The sequence below is a fragment of the Doryrhamphus excisus genome, chromosome 22 (assembly GCF_030265055.1).
Source record: "Doryrhamphus excisus isolate RoL2022-K1 chromosome 22, RoL_Dexc_1.0, whole genome shotgun sequence".
NCBI classification, from domain to species: domain Eukaryota; kingdom Metazoa; phylum Chordata; class Actinopteri; order Syngnathiformes; family Syngnathidae; genus Doryrhamphus; species Doryrhamphus excisus.
In genome coordinates, this window is record NC_080487.1 from 10,212,000 (window position 1) to 10,227,500 (window position 15,501).

Consider the following 15,501-nt stretch of genomic DNA (forward strand, 5'->3'; position numbering starts at 1 on the left):
ATTGTCAACATAGATTTAACCACTGGGTGGCGCTATAAGCACCCGGGAAGCTGAATTATACCGGAAATATGCACCCTCTAAAACGGAAGTATGATTTTCTAGCTGGAGGGTGACGGGACCGACAATGTAGGTGGATTTTTTTCGTTTTTTGTGGCGTTTAGGGCTATATTCGCCTTTAATTGCTTTAAAAACTGTAGTCTTAATTTCAGTGGTTTATTTGCGGTAGCGGTAAGAATTGTCAACATAGATTTAACCACTGGATAGCGCTGTGAGCAACCCGGGAAGCTAAATTATACCGGAAATACGCACCCTCTCAAACGGAAGTATGATTTTCAAGATGGAGGGTGACGGGACCGACAATGTAGGTGGATTTTTTCGTTTTTTGTGGCGTTTAGGGCTATATTCGCCTTTAATTGTTGCCGCCTAGCTTTGTTACGTATGCCATAGGTAATGTAAATAAATATATGCTAGTTTTGAAAGCGTGTAGTAATCGTGACGTCTCGTTTCATTGAAAAACAACGCCTGCTACCGGTTTGCTGTATCATTGTGGCTATGCTAGTCGACGACCTAGCTAGCTCTCTGTCAAATTGATAGTTTTAGGAATTATTTTGATAATGGTGTGCTCTCATTATATTCTATCATAAAAAGATAAAATACTGACTAGGTTAATGTTTGTGCCGTTAGATTTAGACGCCAGCTAGACTATAAAAGTACTGACTCACTCGAATGCATTTACTACTATATTAGTATTTACAGTTGATTTAATAGGAATGCAGCAGCAGTTGAACACCGTGTCAAATGTAAAATTAAATTACACGTCGTCATTGTTCCAGTCCTTGCTATGTTTGCGTCTAATGCTTCATTATGTTTATATGCAATAGATGGAGATGGGAGAAAGTAAAGGCGGCACAGGTCTTCGCCAGTACTACCTTTCCAAAATAGAAGAATTACAGGTAAGATGACATAGTTGAGTTTATGCAGTTGTGCATCATTTCTACGGAGGGAGTAAACTGACCCTTTTCTCAGCTGACGGTCAACGACAAGAGCCAGAATCTCAGACGACTGCAGGCTCAGAGGAATGAACTCAATGCTAAAGGTATATTTAGTTTGGTATAAAATGACATAATGTGATATTGACATGCAACCAAACGTTTGGTGTGTAGTGCGTCTCCTCCGTGAGGAGCTGCAGTTACTTCAGGAGCAGGGCTCCTATGTAGGAGAAGTGGTCAGGGTGATGGATAAAAAGAAAGTTCTGGTCAAGGTTTGTTGGATGCTTTTTCCACTCTTTTGCAGCATGCTTCTTTTTGTACTATTTTACACAAATTATTTGTCTTCATACTCTTTTTAGGTGCACCCAGAAGGAAAATTTGTGGTGGACGTGGACAAGAACATAGACATCAACGATGTGAGTGTTCATAAATACATTGTTCCCATATTATATTCTAATATATCATTGATTCAAATGTAGTGTAAGATAATCATTTTTCAAGAATGGAATTGTATTGTGTGAAGAAGGGGGTGGGGGGGGGCTTTCTTCCACTTGGGTATGTCTGTGTGGAGGTAGCTTATTCTCCCCGTGTGTGTATGTGTGTGTGGATTTTTGTGTATTCCGGTTTTCTCCCACATTCCAAAAACATGCATGTTAGGTTTATATATATGCATTCATTCTCTACCACTTATCCTCACGAGGGTCGCAGGTGTGCTGGAGCCTATCCCAGCTGTCTTCGGGGTCCAGGGTACACCCTGGACTGGTGGCCAGCCAGCCAATCACAGGGCACATATAGACAAACAACCATTCACACTCACATTCATACCTATGGACAATTTGGAGTCGCCAATTAACCTAGCATGTTTTTGGAATGTGGGAGGAAACCGGAGTACCCGGAGAAAACCCACGCATGCACGGGGAGAACATGCAAACTCCACACAGAGATGGCTGAGGGTGGAATTGAACTCGGGTCTCCTCGCTGTGAGGCCTGCATGCTAACCACTCGACCGCCGTGCTAAACATTAATTCATTCATTTTCTACCGTGTATCCTCATGAGGGTCGCGGAGGTGCTGGAGCCTATTCCAGCTGCTTTCGGGCGAGAGGCGGGGTACACCCTGGACTGGTGGCCAGCCAATCACAGGGCACATATAGACAAACAACCATTCACACTCACATTCATACCTATGGACAATTTGGAGTTGCCAATTAACCTAGCATGTTTTTGGAATGTGGGAGGAAACCGGAGTACCTGGAGAAAACCCACGCATGTACGGGGAGAACATGCAAACTCCACACAGAGATGCCCGAGAGGGGAATCAAACCCGGGTCTCCTAGGTGTGTGGCCAAGTGATCTATAAATAAGTACATCAAATGTGATTTAAAGGGATATCAATTGGGCCATTTTTATATTAAAAGAATAATATACAGTTAGAAATCAGTTAGTGATTCGTCCCATCTTTAAAAAAACAAACAAAAAATAAAAAACTTCAACTATATTAGGAAAGCAGGAAGTGAACAAATGTAACAGTTACTGATTGTAAAAGTACCAGATGGAGGGGTAGGATTTAATAAGCTTTGCTTCTTCCTACTCCTTTTGGACATGTGGAACTGTGAACTGATTATGGGATGCATTCAATTGTAATCTGATGCATGTTGAAAATAGCTGTCCTTGGCTATGCCTGTTGGCAACTAGGAGCTCGTAATCCAAATTTTATTTGACTTTGACACCCTTAATTTGGTATGATGTAATTATTGTACCTTTTTCTTGTTCCTATAGTCCCTAATGCATGTAATATACTAATAAAGACAGAGATGATTATTATTATTTATTTCATTTTTCCACAGGTGACCCCAAATTGTCGCGTGGCCCTTCGCAACGACAGTTACACGCTTCACAAGATCCTCCCCAACAAGGTGGACCCTCTGGTGTCCCTCATGATGGTGGAGAAGGTCCCAGACTCAACCTACGAGATGATTGGTGGTCTGGACAAGCAGATCAAGGAGATCAAGGAAGTCATCGAACTGCCCGTCAAGCACCCGGAGCTTTTCGAAGCTTTGGGTATCGCGCAACCGAAGGTGAGCGAAGGATGACTTCGGTTGCTGATGCTCATGTTGAGGAAGTTCTCAGATGATACGGTTCTTTTTTTGTTTTTTTTTAGGGTGTGTTGCTGTACGGACCTCCGGGTACTGGGAAGACTCTACTGGCCAGAGCTGTGGCCCACCACACCGACTGCACCTTCATCAGGGTGTCGGGGTCTGAGCTGGTCCAGAAGTTCATTGGAGAAGGTGAGCTGGAAATTGTTGAAGATGTAGCTACATCAGAGTTGGTTCACACTTTTAAATAAGGGAGCCTTTTGAATGAAACTTTATTAAAACGACTCCACGTTACAGGCGCTCGGATGGTGCGTGAGCTGTTCGTCATGGCCCGAGAACACGCGCCCTCCATCATCTTCATGGATGAGATCGACTCCATCGGCTCGTCTCGCCTGGAAGGGGGTTCCGGCGGAGACAGCGAGGTCCAGAGGACCATGTTGGAGCTCCTCAATCAGCTGGACGGCTTCGAGGCCACCAAGAACATCAAGGTGACGCAACACTTTCAACTCACCGCTGAACCATATCGGTCATCGGGTTTCCTGGTCTAAACGATGCCTTCAATGACTCCAGGTCATCATGGCCACCAACCGTATCGACATCCTGGACTCGGCCCTGCTCAGGCCAGGCAGGATCGACAGGAAGATTGAGTTCCCGCCGCCAAACGAAGAGGTAGCTCCCTCGCTGTGACATCACATCATGGTGTCCTCCATTGACTCTCCATGTCCCTCCTCTCCTTTTAGGCTCGTCTTGACATCCTTAAGATCCACTCCAGGAAGATGAACCTAACGCGGGGAATCAACCTGAGGAAGATCGCTGAGCTCATGCCCGGGGCTTCAGGCGCTGAGGTTAAGGTGAGAGAACTGCCTCCATAATGCTAATGCTAATACTGTTGGTGTTTACAATTCGTTTTAATGCTGTGAGTGTGTGTGTGTGTGTGGTCAGGGAGTGTGCACGGAGGCCGGCATGTACGCACTGAGAGAAAGGAGAGTCCACGTCACCCAGGAGGACTTCGAGATGGCCGTGGCGAAGGTCAGTCAGCTTCTGTTAACATTTTTATTGCTAGCTAATTGGACGCAACATTAGGTACACACACGGCACTTTTTTTTTTACGTTGGAAAAAAAATTTGCGGCACACCAAATAACCAGTATTATTATATACATTATTATATACATTATTATTACGCTTTTTCCTGATTACGGACTCGCCACAGCAGATCCTTTTGATCTGCATACTCATTTAACCACACCCTCACGTGCATCACTGAGTCTATTAGAGGAACGAGGCAATCAGCTACACGGACGAATATTACATTGCTCTGCCAGTCTTTACACCAATGACACTCGACAATTTGCAGAAAATTATTATTATTATTATATGTTAATTAAAAAAGTGATATTTATAGGTTATCACATGGTTTGTCTGGTATCAGGCCCAGTATCATGCCCCCAAGTGTCGACCTTTGGTCTCAGGCTGATACTGACACTTGGGGGCATGATACTGGGCCTGATACCAGACAAACCATGTGATGATCTTATTACATACTATTTATTATCACATACTACAGTATTAATTGTCCCTGTACCCTAGAAAGCGCCCATAAATGATACGGGAAAAGGCCCAAATGATACTGTGTCAAAGCCCAGGGCAGTGATACTGATAAAATATAGAGTTTAACCATGTCCAGTATCAGCCCCCGTAGCTGTCCACTCAGAGCGCGCTGCTCTGGTATCGTGCCCGTGAAACAACCAATCAGAGAACAGCACACGAGTGCTTAGTGCCTAGTGCTTCTCCAGTCACCAAAAAACCCAAACTTGATTAATGGAACTTTAATTGTCAGACATTGATTAGATAAGACTATTGATAAAATCTTATTGTTGAAATATTTTTGCAATTGTTGTTTACACTGTTTAGATATAATACATGTAATAAACGATAATAAAAGACCATTTTGTTTCCAGAAAATGTTCAGTTTATTACATGTATTATATCATAATATATATATATATATATAAACAGTGTAAACACAATAATTGCAAAACTATTTCAACAATAATATTTTATCAACAGTCTTATCTTATCAATGTCTGACAATTAAAGTTCCATTAATCAAGTTTGGGTTTTTTGGTGACTGGAGAAGCACTAGGCACTAAGCACTCGTGTGCTGTTCTCTGATTGGTTGTTTCACGGGCACGATACCAGAGCAGCGCGCTCTGAGTGGACAGCTACGGGGGCTGATACTGGACATGGTTAAACTCTATATTTTATCAGTATCACTGCCCTGGGCTTTGACACAGTATCATTTGGGCCTTTTCCCGTATCATTCATGGGCGGTTTCTAGGGTACAGGGACAATTAATACTGTAGTATGTGATAATGAATAATTCCTCACGGCACACTTGATGAAAATCACTGCACTAGGTAATTAGAGCAATTATAGTTGTAATATTTGTTAAAACAGAACTGAGCACATCTATATTTTTCTTACACATGAATGCTAGGGTACCTAATATTTTGGCTGACTCTTCCTCTGTGTCTTCCCCCGCCCCTCCAGGTGATGCAGAAAGACAGTGAGAAGAACATGTCCATCAAGAAGCTGTGGAAGTAACCTGCTGTCTTATCACATGTATATTTTCCTGCCTTTTGCTTCTTTCTATGTGTTGTCCTAAAATAAACAGCCCACAAGAGTGTCATTTGAAAAGACTTCATTATTATCAACAAACACTAGGAACACAAAAAAAAACAAACAGTTAAGTAGCTGCCGATATGTATTATTTTTCTTTTGGCACTTTGTAGCAAGTTGATGCCACAACCACTACGCTAAGCTACGCTAGCGCTACACTACACAGTGAACATTTACAAAGCATGGAATGGCCAGTTTGGCAACTTAGACGTGTTAGCTAGGTCCTTACCCAGGACACGGGCACCCACTGAGGCTCCAGGCGCACTCGCTCCAAAATCACATGCAGTTCCGCTATGGCACTGACGGGGTCCTCCTTGACCAGCACGTAATCCAACCAGTGACCGTAGCACTGCTCCATCTTTTCCGCCGACTGTCTCATGTCCTGGATGTCATGCTCCTGGGGAAAATTCAGTAATACTCAGTATGGGAATGCGTAGGCGTATCATTGTACTTCCAGCTGTGGTTGCTATGGCGACATACAAAGCATTTTGACTCACCGTGATGGCCATGCTGTGCAGCGAGGAACAAGAGCTGAGAGATTTCTTCTCGCTGTCGAACACGGAGGGTCTCACCAGGATGATGAAGGGCTTGAACGCAGATGTACGAAGAATCGGGAGTGCCTGGTAGACAAGCACAACATATCCCACCAGGCATGTTATACAGTGAAGAAAATAAGTATTTGAACACCCTGCTATTTTGCTATTTCTCCCACTTAGAAATCATGGAGGGGTCTGAAATTTTCATCGTAGGTGCATGTCCACTGTGAGAGAGATAAACTAAAAAGAAAAATCCAGAAATCACAATGCATGATTTTTTAACAATTTATTTGTGTGATACAGCTGCAAATAAGTATTTGAACACCTGAGAAAATGAATGTTAATATTTGGTACAGTAGCCTTTGTTTGCTATTACAGAGGTCAAACGTTTCCTGTAGTTTTTCACCAGGTTTGCACACACTGCAGGAGGGATCTTGGCCCACTCCTCCACACAGATCTTCTCTAGATCAGTCAGGTTTCTGGGCTGTCGCTGAGAAACACGGAGTTTGAGCTCCCTCCAAAGATTTTCGATTGGGTTCAGGTCTGGAGACTGGCTGGGCCATGCTAGAACCTTGATATGCTTCTTACGGAGCCACTCCTTGGTTTTCCTGGCTGTGTGCTTCGGGTCGTTGTCGTGTTGGAAGACCCAGCCACGACCCATCTTCAATGCTCTGACAGAGGGAAGGAGGTTGTTCCCCAAAATCTCACAATACACGGCCCCAGTCATCCTCTCTTTAATGCAGTGCACTCGTCCTGTCCCATGTGCAGAAAAACACCCCCAAAGCATGATGCTACCACCCCCATGCTTCACAGTAGGGATGGTGTTCTTCGGATTGTACTCTTCATTCTTCTTCCTCCAAACACGCTTATTGGAATTATGACCAAAAAGTTCTATTTTGGTCTCATCTGACCATAAAACTTTCTCCCATGACTCCTCTGTATCATCCAAATGGTCATATGCAAACTTAAGACGGGCCTTGACATGTGCTGGTTTAAGCAGGGGAACCTTTCGTGCCATGCATGATTTCACATCATGACGTCTTAGTGTATTACCTACAGTAACCTTGGAAACGGTGGTCCCAGCTCTTTTCAGGTCATTGACCAAGTCCTGTCGTGTAGTTCTGGGCTGATTCCTCACCTTTCTTAGAATCATTGAGACCCCACGAGGTGATATCTTGCATGGGGCTCCACTCCGATTGAGATTGACCGTCATGTTTAGCTTCTTCCATTTTCTAATGATAGCTCCAACAGTGGACCTTTTTTCACCAAGCTGCTTGGTAATTGCTCCGTAGCCCTTTCCAGCCTTGTGGAGGTGTACAATTTTGTCTCTGGTGTCTTTGGACAGCTCTTTGGTCTTCGCCATGTTACAAGTTAAAGTCTTACTGATTGTATGGGGTGGACAGGTGTCTTTATGCAGCTAACGACCTCAAACAGGTGCATCTGATTCAGGATGATACATGGAGTGCAGGTGGACTTCTAATGGGCAGACTAACAGGTCTTTCAGGGTCAGAATTCTAGATGATACACAGGTGTTCAAATACTTATTTGCAGCTGTATCACACAAATAAATTGTTAAAAAATCATGCATTGTGATTTCTGGATTTTTCTTTTTAGTTTATCTCTCTCACAGTGGACATGCACCTACGATGAAAATTTCAGACCCCTCCATGATTTCTAAGTGGGAGAAATAGCAAAATAGCAGGGTGTTCAAATACTTATTTTCTTCACTGTACATCATCTTCATAGAAAGCAATGATACACAAAATTCATGGTTTGATTTGATACTTAAATTCAGATTACAGTTCTGGCGGCACGGCGGTCGAGTGGTTAGTGCGCAGACCTCACAGCTAGCAGACCAGGGTTCAATTCCACCCTCGGCCATCTCTGTGTGGAGTTTGCATGTTTTTTCCGGGTACTCCAATTTCCTCATCCCACATTCCAAAAACATGCTAGGTTAATTAGCGACTCCAAATTGTCCATAGGTATGAATGTGAGTGTGAATGGTTGTTTGTCTATATGTGCCCTGTGATTGGCTGGCCACCAGTCCAGGGTGTACCCCGCCTCTCGCCCCAAAGACCTCGTGAGGAAAAGCGGTAGAAAATTAATGAATTTCCGGCCTGCACGGTGGATGAGCGATTTGCGCGCATGCCTCACAGCTAGGAGACCCGGGTTCAATTCCACACTATTTCTGTGTGGAGTTTGCATGTTCTCCCCGTGCATGCGTGGGTTTTCTCCGGGTACTCCGGTTTCCTCCCACATTCCAAAAACATGCTAGGTTAATTAGCGACTCCAAATTGTCCATAGGTATGAATGTGAGTGTGAATGGTTGTTTGTCTATATGTGCCCTGTGATTGGCTGGCTGGCGACCAGTCCAGGGTGTACCCCGCCTCTCGCCCCAAAGACAGCTGGGATAGGCTCCAGCACCCCCTGCGACCCTCGTGAGGAAAAGCGGTAGAAAATGAATGAATGAAGTACAGTTCTGTACTATAATGCGTACTGTATTAAAATGAATGAATGAACCAGAGTGTAGTAGCGCCATCTAGTGGTGAAGCCCATAACAGTTCCAATAATGAACACTAACCTCAGGTTGCACGTCCACAAGGCAGATCTTGTTCTGATCCAGAATGCTGTGAATGGATTCCAAACTGGTTCCGTAGAGGTTCTCCTTATATTCCCCGTATTCAATAAATCTGCATGGAAACAGATGCGGTGTGAGAGGAGCGTTATAGCGCGGCACGAGTCGTGTCGATTCGACTTACTTGCCGTGGCGCATGTCCGCCTCGAACGCCGCTTTGGTGACGAAGTGGTACTCCACGCCTTCCCGCTCGTGACTCTTCCTGGGTCGCGTGGTGTCTTGAGGTCACATGGATGTTTTGAATCGTTTTCATACGAAGGAAAAGACTTCGATAAAAGGCGAACTTACGAGGCACGGCCAGGCCGTAAAGTCGAGGATTCTCGGCAATCACTTTCTGTTTGATGTCGGCGATTCGAGCGCCGAGGGATCCTACGGAATTGGGATCAGATTATTCCAAGACTTGACTAGATCAATAATCGATACGATTAATCTGTGACGCACCTAGCAGCACGATGAGACGAGGCCGTTCCCCGGGACGCGGCACATAAAGCGTGACTTCCTCGTAAATCAGGAAATCGGAATGATCGGCGTCCGGAGTCCGAGGTTCTCCCGGCGAATTCTGGCGCTCCTTCTTGAGCCGAAAACTTCTGCGCAGGCCAGCTGTGGACGAATAAGGAGCCGCAGGAATCAGAACACAAGTCAACCCTGAAGGAAACAAAATAGGACGCGGTACCTGGGTTCAAATCCCACCAGAACGCAGCTGCTACTTTTGATGTGGGAGAAACTACAAGCCGAGATGATAGCACTTAGCTTCAAGCTAACCTTTAGCTTTTTGCAACACGGCATGCTAATTTAAGATTGATTGGCGGCTTTGCCAAAAATGCCGAAAAGCTGCGCCTACGATCCCGACGCCATTAATCCCGACCATCGCTTAGCACACAAACATGGCGGATTGCAATACAATCAGTCATTCGTCCTCACCGATGTCCTTCCCCTCAACATTGGCGTCCTCTGCGTGGGGGGAGGGGGGGTAAGAGGAAAAGAGGGTGAGGTCACTTGGAGGTCACAACAAAGTAGGTCAAACACATGGAATGATTGAAGGATTGTTGGTGTCTACACAACCAATGCTAATGTGTGTGTGTGTGTGTGTGTACCTTGTTCAGCCCGCTCGTCTGACAGCAGCAATGCAAGGAATGACACACAACATCACTGCAAAGAGCAACACAACATGACAACCACTGATTCCATAGAATAACTTACAAATGAAAATACTATTGGATTTCACCATTTTATCTTTTTTTCAACTTGCTTCTAATGGACTTTTTTGGTTTAAAAAAAAAAAAAAAAAAAAAAAAAAAAAACAAGGGAAACCTCACACACACTCAACAGGGGCCCCAGAAGCATCCAAAAATTGCATAAAATGCCAGAGTTTGAATTTGGTGATTTTTGCCAAAAAACGTAAGGGGTTAGTATGTCGTTTTTTTCCCCCTTTTTTTCAACTTGCTTCTAATGCACTTTTCTGGGAAAAAAAACGGGGGAAACCTCACACACACTCACCAGGGGCCCCAGAAGCATCCAAAAATGGCATAAAATGCCAAAATTTTAGGGTGGTGATTTTTGACAAAAAACATAAGGGGTTAGTATGTCGTTTTTTTCATTTTTTTCCCCATTTTTTTTCAGTTTTTTTCAACTTGCTTCTAATGCACTTTTCTGGTAAAAAAAAACAAGGGAAACCTCACACACACTCAACAGGGGCCCCAGGAGCATCCAAAAATGGCATAAAATGCCAACATTTTGGGGTGTTGGTTTTTGACAAAAAACGTAAGGGGTTAATATGTCGTATTTTTAACTTGCTTCTAATGCATTTTTCTGGTAAAAAAAAAAAAAAAAACTAAACAAGGGAAACCTCACACACCACCAGGGGCCCCAGGAGCACCCAAAAATGGCATAAAATGCCCAAATTTTCGGGTGTCGACTTTTGACAAAAAACGTAAGGGGTTAGTATGTCGTTTTGTTTTTTTTTTTCATTTTTTTCAACTTGCTTCTAAAGCACTATACTGTCAAAAATAAAAGTGGAAACCTCACACACACTCAACAGGGGCCCCAGAAGCATCAAAAAATGGCATAAAATGCCAAAATTTTCGGGTGTCGATTTTTGACAAAAACGTAAGGGGTTAGTATGTTGTTTTTTTTCTGTTTTTTTCAACTTGCTTCCATTAGAAGCAAGTTGAAAAAAAACCAAAAAACCAGGGGAAACCTCACACACACTCAACAGGGGCCCCAGAAGCATCCAAAAATGGCATAAAATGCCAGAGTTTGAATTTGGTGATTTTTGACAAAAAACGTAAGTCGTATTTTTAACTTTCTTCGAATGCATTTTTCTGGTAAAAAAAAACAAAAAACAAAAAACAAGAGAAACCTCACACACACTCACCAGGGACCCCAGGAGCACCCAAAAATGGCATAAAATGCCAGAGTTTGAATTTGGTGATTTTTGACAAAAAACGTAAGTCGTATTTTTAACTTTCTTCGAATGCATTTTTCTGGTAAAAAAAAACAAAAAACAAAAAACAAGAGAAACCTCACACACACTCACCAGGGACCCCAGGAGCACCCAAAAATGGCATAAAATGCCAAAATTTTCGGGTGTCGATTTTTGACAAAAAAAACGTGAGGGTATGTCGTTTTTTTCAGTTTTTTTTCAACTTGCCTTTAATGCACTTTTCTGGTCAAAAAACCAGGGTAAACCTCACACACACTCAACAGGGGCCCCAGAAGCATCCAAAAATGGCATAAAATGCCAGTGTTTGAATTTGGTGATTTTTGACAAAAAACGTAAGGGGTTAGTATGTCGTTTTTTTCCCCCTTTTTTCCAACTTGCTTCTAATGCACTTTTCTGGAAAAAAAAAACGGGGGAAACATCACACACACTCAACAGGGGCCCCAGGAGCATCCAAAAATGGCATAAAATGCCAACATTTTGGGGTGTTGATTTTTGACAAAAAACATAAGGGGTTAATATGTCGTATTTTTAACTTGCTTCTAATGCATTTTTCTGGTAAAAAAAAAACAAAAAACTAAACAAGGGAAACCTCACACACCACCAGGGACCCCCAGGAGCACCCAAAAATGGCATAAAAAGCCCAAATTTTCGGGTGTCGACTTTTGACAAAAAACGTAAGGGGTTAGTATGTTGTTTTTTTTCCGTTTTTTTCAACTTGCTTCTAAAGCACTATACTGTCAAAAATAAAAGTGGAAACCTCACACACACTCAACAGGGGCCCCAGAAGCATCCAAAAATGGCATAAAATGCCAGAGTTTGAATTTGGTGATTTATGACAAAAAACGTAAGGGGTTAGTATGTCGTTTTTTTCTGTTTTTTTCAACTTCCTTGTAATGCACTTTTCTGGTCAAAAAATAGAGGCGAAACCTCACAGACACTCAACAGGGGCCCCAGAGGCACCCAAAAATGGCATAAAATGCCAGAGTTTGAGGGTGGTGATTTTTGACAAAAAACGTAAGGGGTTAGTATGTCGTTTTTTTAACTTGCTTCTAATGCATTTTTCTGGTAAAAAAAAACAAAAAAAACAAAAAAAAACAAGGAAAACCTCACACACACTCACCAGGGACCCCAGGAGCATCCAAAAATGGCATAAAATGCCAAAATTTTAGGGGGTGATTTTTGACAAAAAATGTAAGGGGTTAGTATGTCGTTTTTTTTCAGTTTTTTCAACTTGCTTCTAATGCACTTTTGTGGTCAAAAAAACAAGGGAAACCTCACACACACTCACCAGGGGGCACAGGAGCACCCAAAAATGGCATAAAATGCCAGAGTTTGAATTTGGTGATTTATGACAAAAAACGTAAGGGGTTAGTATGTTGTTTTTTTCTGTTTTTTTCAACTTGCTTCTAATGCATTTCTGGTCAAAAAAACATGGTAAACCTCACACACACTCAACAGGGGCCTCAGGAGCACCCAAAAATGGCATAAAATGCCAAAATTTTCGGGTGTCGATTTTTGACAAAAAACGTAAGGGGTTAGTATGTCGTTTTTTCTGTTTTTTCAACTTCCTTGTAATGCACTTTTCTGGTCAAAAAAACATGGGAAACCTCACACACACTCACCAGGGGCCCCAGAAGCACCCAAAAACGGCATAAAATGCCCTGAATGCCACAATCTGTTGAGCTGTCATTGTTATTCCATGGTGCTAAAAGTAGTCCTACTGAACACATTTAAAGTGAGAAAAACCTGCTGCTTTCCCAGATCTCCTTTTTGGCTCCCTAAAAGTGGATTAGGCCAGGACACGATAGATTGCATAGAGATTATACTTGGTTTCCCTAATCCCTCTTTATGCTTGTCATTGGTTATAGATGAGATTGACCTGCCATCTAATACGTGTGTCGCTTGGTGGTTTTGTCAGTCAGGTGTGTGGTTGCCACGGTGATGATGATGGCTTACATGTGGTCACTTTGGGGGACACGGAGCCTGGGAAGGTGCCGGTCTTCCGACGGTATCTCAGGCGCCTGTCAATGTACAAATACAGTAGAGTGATATTTCTATTGACTTCTAATATGAGGTCAGTATTTATAAAGTACCTTTCCTGGAAGTGAGTGGAGGGTATGAGGGCGGCTCGCAGGTTGCAGTCTCCCACTCGCTTGGCCTGCCACCAGGTAGCATCCTCCTGACTCACCACCTGAAGGATGTCCCCTCTTTTAAAAGGAAGTCCCGCCTCCTGACAGGGCGTGGCGCGGTCCTCAAAGGGCACGTAGTCAAATAAAGCTCTCAGGTAGACCTGCAGGATGGCAGAGTTTACTAGGAACTTATGGACCAGATTAGTAAATGATGGCATTTAAGACCTGTGTTTTGGGGTTTTTGGGGACCTGGGTTCTGTTCAAGATTTTTCCTTGCCTCCGTCCCCAAGTGTTTGCTTACTGTAGTTCTCTGTTTTTAAAACTATCATGTAACTGGCATTGCAGTTAATATTTGCAATACATTGTCCACAATTGTCCACATACATTGTGTACTACGTCCTTGTGGTGTATTAGAGCAATCTATCTGTGCTCTGTTTTGTGTCTGTTATTGTGGCATTCATTCTTTTTTTACGGCTCATCCTGGGGGGGGGGTGGTGGTGGTGGTGCTGGAGCCTATCCCAGCTGTCTTCAGGCGAGACGTGGGGTAGCCAGCCAACCAATCACAGGGCACATATAGCATATAGACAAACAACCATTCACACTCACATTCATACCTATGGACAATTTGGAGTCGCCAATTAACCTAGCATGTTTTTGGAATGTGGGAGGAAACCGGAGTACCCGGTCCAGCCGAGGGTGGAATTGAACTCGGGTCTCCTAGATGTGAGGCCTGTGCGCTAACCACTTGTCCGCCATGCAGCCTCACTACAGTCATTCATTCATTCATTCATTTTCTACCGCTTTTCCTCACGAGGGTCGCGGGGGGTGCTGGAGCCTATCCCAGCTGTCTTCGGGCGAGAGACACCCTTGGACTGGTGGCCAGCCAATCACAGGGCACATATAGACAAACAACCATTCACACTCACATTCATACCTATGGACAATTTGGAGTCGCCAATTAACCTAGCATGTTTTTGGAATGTGGGAGGAAACCGGAGTACCCGGAGAAAACCCACGCATGCACGGGGAGAACATGCAAACTCCACACAGAGAGGGTGGAATTGAACCCTGGTCTAGCTGTGAGGCTTACGCGCTAACCACTCGACCACCGTGCCCCCCCTTTTCAGACCAATAGTCTTGTATTTGGTATTATCACTGATTTTCCTCACCCTGCTTTCCTTCATCTTGTCTTCTTCCACGATGGCCGGGATGATTTTGAGTGTGATGGAGCCTTGGGACTGGGACTGCTCGGAAACATTACCGTAAGCAACAAGTCTCCCAATTGGGAATATTCCAAAGGAGAGATGACCAGATTTACCAGAATGTGACTAATTTCATCCGGCCGTTTGTGGGTTATCAGGTTGCCATTGACCTCCCGCAACTCATCCCCCACGTGCACCAGACCTGGCAACACAACAAGAACATGAAGGTGATAACGTCTCCATGGAGGTGACCCCCCCACCCCCCAGTTTGAGTAGTCAAAATACGCAATCTCGTGGCACTAATCTGGAGGGTTTAATCTGTGTTGACAGTTTGCAAAGCGTTACACAACATAATCTCCTCACTCGTGTTTAACCGCTGATGAGGAAGTCCTGTTGGCGCTTCCAGTTAAAAGATCCAAAAAGGGAAAGTAACACTATAGTGGGGGGGTGTGTCATCGTCGTTACTCTCACCACTGCGGTCGGCGGCCCCTCCCCTCATGATCCGAGCCACAATAACAGCCCCCGTGACCTCGTCCCGCCGGATTGTCGCCCCCTGGTGGGAGACACACAAATCAATCCAAAGACCAACCAACTTCCAACACTTTCAACTTCCCCAAACAAACGTTCATGATTACAGCATTTCATTCATTATGTACGTATCAAAGTCTGCCGCGACGAGCAACTCGGCTTGTTTACATTTATACCGATATAAGTCATTTTATTATCATTGCAAGACTCTATACCAGGGGTGGGCAAACTACGGCCCGGGGGCCACATCCGGCCCGCCAAGTGT

The 15,501-nt window shown here is 43.9% G+C and overlaps 2 protein-coding genes across 4 annotated transcripts in view; one reads left to right on the forward strand and one right to left on the reverse strand.

Annotated features, from left to right (window-relative positions):
• The first annotated feature begins 52 nt into the window (after positions 1–52).
• psmc5 (proteasome 26S subunit, ATPase 5) lies at positions 53–5,773 on the forward strand. 2 transcript variants are annotated; one of them, XM_058061533.1, is made up of 12 exons: positions 53–126; positions 882–953; positions 1,027–1,096; positions 1,164–1,261; positions 1,349–1,405; positions 2,835–3,065; positions 3,149–3,275; positions 3,381–3,571; positions 3,654–3,752; positions 3,824–3,934; positions 4,026–4,112; positions 5,635–5,773. In XM_058061533.1, the coding sequence occupies exons 2-12, from the start codon at positions 882–884 to the stop codon at positions 5,686–5,688; spliced, it is 1,197 nt and encodes a 398-aa protein (XP_057917516.1). In that variant the 5' UTR covers positions 53–126; the 3' UTR covers positions 5,689–5,773. The 2 variants fall into 2 exon arrangements, with proteins under 2 accessions (XP_057917516.1, XP_057917515.1); XM_058061532.1 differs by lacking the exon at positions 53–126 and adding an exon at positions 264–361.
• mpp3b (MAGUK p55 scaffold protein 3b) overlaps positions 5,451–15,501 on the reverse strand; it is a 21,910-nt gene continuing 11,859 nt past the window's right edge. Inside the window, exons 7-19 of one of the 2 annotated variants that reach the window (XM_058061528.1) lie at positions 15,180–15,261; positions 14,825–14,910; positions 14,676–14,750; positions 13,471–13,667; positions 13,334–13,398; positions 10,029–10,046; positions 9,856–9,885; positions 9,376–9,534; positions 9,223–9,303; positions 9,059–9,152; positions 8,881–8,989; positions 6,261–6,383; positions 5,451–6,160 (exon numbers count right to left, since the gene is read on the reverse strand). In XM_058061528.1, the coding sequence (XP_057917511.1) occupies positions 5,981–6,160; positions 6,261–6,383; positions 8,881–8,989; positions 9,059–9,152; positions 9,223–9,303; positions 9,376–9,534; positions 9,856–9,885; positions 10,029–10,046; positions 13,334–13,398; positions 13,471–13,667; positions 14,676–14,750; positions 14,825–14,910; positions 15,180–15,261 (1,299 nt within the window). In that variant the 3' untranslated portion in view covers positions 5,451–5,980. The remainder of the gene's footprint in view (positions 6,161–6,260; positions 6,384–8,880; positions 8,990–9,058; positions 9,153–9,222; positions 9,304–9,375; positions 9,535–9,855; positions 9,886–10,028; positions 10,047–13,333; positions 13,399–13,470; positions 13,668–14,675; positions 14,751–14,824; positions 14,911–15,179; positions 15,262–15,501) is intronic. The other variant, XM_058061529.1, reaches the window with a different exon arrangement.